This window comes from Halyomorpha halys, unplaced genomic scaffold (assembly GCF_000696795.3).
Source record: "Halyomorpha halys isolate HHAL.00 unplaced genomic scaffold, Hhal_1.1 Scaffold115.1, whole genome shotgun sequence".
In the NCBI taxonomy this organism is placed as follows: Eukaryota; Metazoa; Arthropoda; class Insecta; order Hemiptera; family Pentatomidae; genus Halyomorpha; species Halyomorpha halys.
The window spans coordinates 815278-824358 of NW_027106332.1; the positions used below are offsets into that span (position 1 = coordinate 815278).

Consider the following 9081-nt stretch of genomic DNA (forward strand, 5'->3'; position numbering starts at 1 on the left):
TGTATTGAACGGAATTAATTAGCAAACACTCTAGAATCAAAATAAACAACGAACAAACGAAAAACGACAGGACTTTTTGAATGCCCTGGTATATGTGATTATAGTGATTATATTAAATATATATATATAATTATATTTCATAACTATATATTAAATATATAACAATGGGAAGTATTGTGATCATGAAAAATTTCGAATCTGTGTTTTCAAGAAAACACAAGTACCTTATACACAAGTTTTAAGGTCCCACAGTAATAAAATGATTGATAAATTTCATGAAACTAAATGATCTCCTAAATATTCAATTGAATGACTTTTATTTACTTTCACTTCTATTTATGAAATATATAATTACAGAATGTATGGAAATTAACGTTTTATAGTTCTCTGAGTCATAAAATAAACGTGTTTCTCAAAATGGCAAGTGCTTATTTGCTAACTCAAAAAATGAATACTTGTACGGAATGAAAATTATGTATTTGTCATGTATATATGCATGAGATGCTACCGCAACTTTTTCGATAAAATCGATATAATTTAAAAATAATTAAATACTTTTATAATAATCGATATAATTAATTTATAAACGGTTTCTTGAGGACAGCTTTAACATTTTTAATTTAACTCATAATACCAATGTGTAATTGAATGGTTCTTAATATATGTTAGATCTTAAATCTAAGAATCACTTAGTGTAGTGTTTAAATCAATATATGTACATATACCTACATTAAGCATTCAGCATTGAACACTAAATTATGAAACAACTATATTATTGTTGACTTTTGGTGGAAATAATTTTTAAATTATTAACTATCAATTAGAATGATTGGAGATTGTTAATTTTTGTTCCATGTTAGTTTAAAAATTATGATATAGATGAGATAAAAAATAAACTTTGCCTAAAATAGGAATAAAAAAATATTAGTTTATATAGTTGTAAAAACAATAGATTTAAAAAAAAAAAAAGAAGTGAATTCTACACGTAATATTATTTAATTATATTGTAGATGAAAAGCCACAAGAAAAAAAAGAATTATATCTAATACTTCCATGGAGTAGTATTTATGAAACCAAATTATTTTAATAAAGTGACTGGGGTGGAAAAGAAAAAAAAAATCAAAATGGCCAAAGTTAATCATCTACAATATATTAAATAATATTACATGTAAGGTCACTTTTTTTAAAATAAAAAAACATCTATTGTTTTTAAAACTACATAAACTAATATATTTTTTATTCCTATTTTTGGCAAAATTAATTTTTTATACTATAATATTATACCATAGTTAATTCGATATCATTTTTTTGAATGATTGATAAATAAAATTCTTTTATAATTTTATTTTGTACAAAATTGGTTTAATGTGGTCCTAAGGAATTATTTTCCCCCTCAATTATTCGGAGTCATAGTTAATAAAATATAAATTATAATTATACATATATTAACTTTCTCTCCGCTAATTTCCATAAACCTTTTAATGGAAAAATTTGAGATATCTTTTAAAAAAATGATATCTAATTAACTATAATATAAAAAAATAAATTTTGCCTAAAATAGGAATAAAAAAATATATTAGTTTATATAGTTTAAAAAACAATATATTAAAAAAAAAAAAAGTGAATTTTAAATGTAATATTATTTAATATCTTGTTGATGAAAAGCCACAAGAAGACAAAGAATTATATCTAATACTTATAAGTATCTATTACTTATAGTATTTATGAAACAAAATAATTTTAATAAAGTGACGGGTGGAAAAGAAAAAAAAATGAAAATGGCCAAAGCTATGGACTGAAACATTTCAAAAATGTTGCAAAATATATATATGTAAAAAACAAAATTGATACAAATAATATTTAAAAAAGAAAGCTTATATAATAGTTTTATTAAGAGGGAGCACAAAATAAAATTATATAAGAGTTTTATTTGTTATAATTTTGTTTTTTACATATATATATTTTTCAACATTTTTGAAATGTTTCAGTCCATTTAGCTTTGGCCATTTTCATTTTTTTTTTCTTTTCCACCCGTCACTTTATTAAATTTATTTTGATTCATAAATACTACACCAAGAAGTATTAGATATAATTCTTTTTTTTCTTGTGGCTTTTCATCTACAATATATTAAATAATATTACATTTAAAATTCACTTTTTTTTAAAAATATATTGTTTTTAAAACTACATAAACTAATATATTTTTTTATTCCTATTTTAGGCAAAATTTATTTTTTATACTATTGTTAATTAGATATCATTTTTTTAAATTATTGAATAATAAAATTCTTATATAATTTTATTTTGTACAAACTGTGTTTAATGTGGTCTTGAGGAAAGGAATAATTAGAGGTATCTTCTATGAATAAATAAAATCATAAACTTGTGCTATAATCAAAATATAATAAAAACATTGTTTTTATTTTATAAATAAAGTAAAATCTACAATAATATAAAATTCAAACATGAATATTAGAACAAATATATAAAACCTATAAAAAAAAAAAGTTATAATATTTAAACGTTTTACTAGGCTGTCATTGCCAATGCGTTGAGAAACTATTATTGTGACTCTTTCAATAGTTAGTTTGGTTTGATTTGATAAGAATATAAGTTTCTTAATCAAACAGTAGATACGTTGTCTAGAATACGGAAATTCGAAATTTCGTTAAGCTAACAGAAACTCAATATATTTTAATAAGGGTTGTCTGGTCAAAAGTTGTATGAAGTTGTGCAACGCATCCTAAGACCAGTACAGCCATTTCTCACTCAATTTCTCTGCAAGAGACATTTGGTAATTGCACCGATTGTCTAATCAACGATGGAATGCAGATATTTCTTTCACAAGGTCACAGAAGTTAACTGATATTCCTCAAAAAAAGTATTTTTCATGTGTCAACTTATTCATTTTGTCAAATAGATTTGTTGGCAAACAAATTTTTATTGTAGCTAATATGTAATAAAAAATTTCACATAAGGAGGATACGTCAAAAAAATATGTTTATCTTTTGTACATATATAAAATGCAACATGTGTATATATATATATATATATATATATATATACACAGAAATGTGAGTATATATACATTTATGGAAGTTGACACTGCAAGTGATTCTAGTGAACCGATTTCTTAGTAAAACGATTACGCTTTGAGTGTATTTCCTGTCGTAACCCTTGACCTGAAAATATTTACTGACCTACATCATCAATGATAACAAGCATAATATGGTGAGGAATGATAATAAATAGAAATCCATTTTATTTTTTAATTAGTTGATAAGAATCTGTGATCCAATATCTAATTAAAGCATAATCGTAATCCTTATCAAAAAAGTTTAAAATTAATTGGATTCTGCTTAAGATAGAGAAATAATTGATTAATTTATTTGTATTTTCGCTTTTGTACCTAAGAGCCTTTGGTGTACTTTTAAGTTTTGAAATTGATTAACATTAATAATAATAATAATAATAAACTAAGAAATTATTATTATCATGCATTTATTAGTTTGTAATCTATGGAATAAATACCGAGTTGTTTTTATAGAAAACTGTATTTTTATTTTGTATTTTAATACATCATACCTTGTGATATTATTGTCAAATAATTTATCATTCAATCATAGCGATATAGTATTTTGGGACTTAATTCAGGTCCTTTTTTTTTTTTAATCTTAAACACAATTACAGTATCAAATTTGTATTCGGCATTTGGTTTAAGATAGAAAATGATGGCAACTGAAATACATAAATTACGAGAATTGTGTTGTTTGATTTCCAATTAAATATTGATATAGAGATAGTAAATAATATCTATAGTAATATTTTTAAAATGAAGAATTCCTGAATTTGAAATGAAATTTTCATTTTTGCTTTTTCAATCTGGGTCGCAACAGGTGGTTCTTGTATTGAAAACATACGATTGTTTCTGTCGGTTGTGGGCATAAATATTATGAAAATATTTTATGTAGTTTTAAATTTTTGATTCATGAATCATCTGTTTGACTAGTGGATTTTAAATCCATGCAGAGTTGTCCTTTTAAAGCGAAACTGTACGAGGCTGGGTGTTGGCGTCTGAGTGGGAGTGAAGTAGGAGGGTAGGGAGGGGACGGAACCAGTTGCCCAGCTCGGGAAGACCAGTCCTAGGGAAGCAGCCGTCATGTTCAAGTCGAAACTGACAGGCAAGAAGAAGAAGACGAAACCGGCCGTCAAGATGGTCGGCTCCAAGATCGTCAAAGACGTTAAGGAGGAAGATGAGGAGGCCATGTCCGAAGCTTCAGATGCTACCTTCATCATCGAACCCGGTGAGTCAAGTTCTTTTATAATTTCTGAAACCGAGGGTGTTTCCGAATCGAAGACACAATCCGCATCTGAATCTCGCAGCTCCGTCACGACCACTGGGAAAGTTAAGACTTCTTATATCACGACGTATATTGACAGCGATGGCAACGTAACTAAGACGGTCACAGACCAATCGGAACAGGAATTGCCCTCTGTTACACAGACTCAATATGAAGCTGGTGGATCTGTGTCAGAATCTAAAAATACTTTTAGAAAAAGCGATAAAATTTCAGATTCAAATCAAACTGCCATAACGACACAAGGTGCCGCCAATTCAATCACTTATAAGGGGGACGTTTCAAATGTTTCTAAAATTACCGACGGATCTCAGATTTCCGAAAATATACAAAGCACTGACAGAAGAGTTTCACAATCAAGTACGTCTAGTAAGATAGAACAGCGGTCATCAACGTCTTTCAGCGAATCTCGTGTCTCCAGCTCGAAGTCCGTTTCGAGTAAAGTGGTCTCTGAAGAGCAGGCTCGTTCTGTCAAATCTGGGAAAGATTTTGAAATGATTGGGTCCCAAGATGTAAAAGATGATTCTAATTCTGATTTTTCCACACATCAACAACACGGGCAGACAACGAAAAAAGAAATATTTCAAGAAAATATTGGAGTTTCGGAAATCGTATCAGATCCGAGAAATATTCAGAACGCCGCTGCTCTGTTTATTCAAGAAGAGCGAAGACAACAAGGAATATCGTCCGCACAAAATTTATATAGATCTGATGTTGAAGATAGCGGGCGGTCTAGTTATGATTTTCATTCATCACGAACTGAAGACCGTCTATCGCAGAGTATAAAGCCGACTGCTGCCGGTCATGACAATTCTTTTGATGAAAATGTCAAACGAAGTCCGTCATCGACCGGAGGTGCTAAGTTGAAGGTGAGGTTGGTCGGTTCGAAATTGGTCAAAGAATTTTCTGAAGATCCGGCTGAGAGAAATGGAATGAGCGGCAGAGATTATTCCCGCAGAACAAATGAGTCCGATTCTATTCAACAAGCAACTATGGGGAATTATCAGTCTCAATCTGTACCACACTCTGATGGTAAAAGATTGACTGATGACAGAGGTACAGATTCGATAAATATAACATCTAAAGAATCTGGTTTTGGATTGAAACAAATGACTGAAGAGTATATACAAAATACTGAGACTGGCAACCGTAAAGATTCATATTCGCATTCTACAACTGAGCGAATGGAACACCGAGATGGTAAAGGTATGTCATCTGTTCAAAAATCTTCAGAATCTTTCCTTAAAGGGGATACTATAAGAAATAGAAGTGGAGACATGAGAGGAAACATCGATTTACGAGAAACTGGAAGCTATGAAACTAATATGAACGTGCAATCTAGTCAATCATCAGAAAGTCATATGAGCTCGAGGAAGGTAATAAGCGGCTCTAATGTAAGTGAAATATCGGATAGGACTGTTGTATCCTCTAGGAGGGAAATGGCTCCTACGGAGACAATAACTATCATTGAAAGGAGTCCGAGTGGAAAAATTATTGAAACTGTTAAACAAAAATCGACAGGTCAGGCTTCTCAACATAGTTCAAGTCAAGATTTTATAAGAAATGAATCAAATAAGATTACATCAAGGACGAGTGATATAGAGAATGGAAGTTATATAAATAAAGAAACAGATAGTCAGATCAAAGACATTGGAAAAACTACAGCCGATAGAACTATACTTGAGTCGAATGTAAATAGAGGAGAGACTACAACTAAAGGCGTAAGAATAGCAGGTTCAAAAATATTAACGAGTCAATCTCCACCCAAGGAAATTGTCGAAAGGTCTTCAGGAAAAATTTCAAAAAGTAATGTTTTTGACAGTTCAACTACTGACTTACAGAAAGACAAAATGGCTCTTGATAGTAATGTATCGTCTACACGAACATCCACAGATGTTCGAATGATTGGTGGTAAACTGATTAAAACTGTAACAAAAATCACTGATGTCAGGACACCTTCAGAAAATATGACAATCATTGAAGAAATTACTCCAGCTGGAAGTTCTGAAACTATGGTAGTAGAGAACATCACTGATTCAAGAACCGATAAGACTAGTTACAAAGGTCAATCTCAAATTTCAGGATCAAGAAATGATTGGCCTCGCGGTCCATCAGGAGAAACAATCACAACAGTTACAAATATTATTCCAGGAAGTGAAACAACTACTACTCACGCATCCAATAAACAAACATCTTTAAAAGATGTGAGAATGGTAGGATCAAAAATAGTCAAATCATCGTCAACATCTTCAAAGAAAACATCTTCAACCGAAGTTTATGAACCATCAGATACTTCGAAAACTAACATTACATTGAGAAAGGTAGAACGAAGTCCTGATGCTGAAGGCGGGTCAGATGGATATCAAGAATTTATTACTTATTCTACAAGTACACCTATCAAAGAAATCACAAGAGAAGTCGATGGATCTGAGAAACACTCATCATTATCTCAAAGTTCCACTACAAGAATGGTAGAGTCCCGGGTTGTTAAATCATCATCGACCAAGCAGATTTCTTCCACAGATAATTTAATAGATTCAAGCACGACTGAGAGACGTTCCAGTAGACCTATTGAACAATCGCCCGAAGGTGAGTTAAGTTATAGGCCTCATGAAAAAGATAGATATCCAAGAGATAAATCTGGAGAGATCATTACTTACACTACTGAAACTCCTGGAAGGAAAGTAACCCACGTTAAAGGCTATACCGACGATCAGAACAGTGAAAAGTTCACATCAACCAGTCAGAGTTCGACTACTACAACGACAGGGTCGAAGACTATAAAATCATCAACAAATAAGATATCGTCAAGCGACGATTTTGAGTCGACAAATATTAGTGGTGATCGTCCCAAAAGAATCGATGACAATAAGTTTAAAACTAGACCAAATGAAAAAGATGGAAAACCTAGAGATAGATCAGACATTGAAGATCACACAACAGAAAAGCACACTTCTGTAAAACAAAGTTCTACTGTAAAAATTATAGGTGGAAAAATCGTGAAATCATCTACTCCAGATTTTGATCCTAAAGATTCACCCAGGAAGCAAGTGGAAACTAGTCCTTCTAAAAAAGGAGAGAAATCTCCCGTCAAGAAAACGGACCATTCTCCAGATCAAACAGATGAAAGATCTCCAGTTATTACATACACTACCACAACACCAGAGATGAAGACAACAACACAATCAGGCACTATAGAAAAAGAAACAACCGTTAAACAAAGTTCAACCACTAGAATGGTGGGTGGAAAAATTGTAAAATCTACTACTGAAATCAATGACGAATTCCAAGCTAAGGATTCATCTGGAAAACCATTAGAAAGTAGTCCAACAAGAAAAACAGCAAGATCGCCCGTCAGAAAAACTGACCTCTTTCCTGATAAAACTGATGATCAAACTACAGAGATTATCACATACACTACAAGCTCACCAGAAACGAAGACAACTAGAGTCTCTGATGCTACAGAGAAACATACTTCAGTAACACAACGCTCAACTATCAGAATGGTCGGTGGAAAGATTGTGAAATCAACTACTGAAACTATTGACGATTTCGAAACAAAGGATTCACCTAGGAAACCATTGGAAAATATTCCTCTAGTAGACAAATCTTCAGTAGGAATAACTGGCCGTTTTCCAGATCAACCCGATGGTCAAACTACAGAGGTCATCACATACACTACAAGCACCCCAGCGACAAAGACTACTAGAGCCTCAGGTACTACAGAGAAACATACATCGGCAACACAAAGTTCAACTATCAGAATGGTTGGTGGAAAAATTGTTAAATCCATTACTGACGATTTTGAACCAAAAGATTCAGGTAAGAAACCATTGGAAAGTAGTCCTACCAGTAAGGTTGAAAGAGCTCCAGTAAGGAAAACTGACCGCTCTCTAGATCTACCCGATGATCGAACTACAGAGGTAATCACATACACTACCAACTCACCAGAGATAACTAAAGTCTCTGATACCACAGAAAAACATACCTCAGTAACTCAAAGTTCAACTTTCAGAATGGTTGGTGGAAAGATTGTAAAGTCAACTACAGAAGATTTTGAGTCAACAGATTCATCTAGGAAACCAGGGGAAACTAGGCCTACTCCTAGGAACGTAGATAGTCCACCAGGAAGACAAACTGACCGCTATCCGGAACAACCCGATAATCGTACGATAGACGTAATTACATATACAACCTCAACACCAGAGACGAAAACAACTACAATATCCAGCACTTCAGAAAAAGAAACTAAGCAAAGTTCAACAATCAAAATGGTTGGTGGACAAATCGTGAAACCTACAACTGAAACTACTGACGATTTCGAACCAAAAGATTCAAGTAGGAAGCCATTACAAAGTAGTCCAACCAGGAAGGTTGAAAAATCTCCAGTAAGGAAAACTGATCACTTTCCAGATGAACCCGATGATCGTACTACAGAGGTTATCAGATATAAAACCACACCAGAGACTAAGACAAGTAGAATCTCAGATACTACAGAAGAACATACTTCGGTAACACAAAGGTCAACAACAATCAGGATGGTTGGTGGGAAGATAGTGAAATCCACCACTGACGATTTCGAACCAAAAGATTCACGGAGAGAACCACTGGAAGGTAGTCCTACAAGTAAGGTTGAAAAATCTCCAGTAAGAAAAATTGGCCGCTCTCCAGATCAACCCGATGATCGAACTACAGAGGTTATCACATACACTACAAGCTCACC

General features: G+C 32.3%; 1 protein-coding gene across 1 annotated transcript; it reads left to right on the plus strand.

Moving 5' to 3' along the window:
• The first annotated feature begins 4159 nt into the window (after positions 1-4159).
• Positions 4160-9042, plus strand: LOC136795112 (serine-rich adhesin for platelets-like). The gene is made up of 2 exons (XM_067044672.1): positions 4160-8880; positions 9030-9042. The coding sequence occupies exons 1-2, from the start codon at positions 4160-4162 to the stop codon at positions 9040-9042; spliced, it is 4734 nt and encodes a 1577-aa protein (XP_066900773.1).
• The last annotated feature ends 39 nt before the right edge of the window (positions 9043-9081 follow it).

What these genes read in the sequence shown, in the direction of transcription:
- LOC136795112 (XM_067044672.1), top strand. Translation starts at nt 4,160, where the DNA reads ATGTTCAAGTCGAAACTGACAGGCAAGAAGAAGAAGACGAAACCGGCC.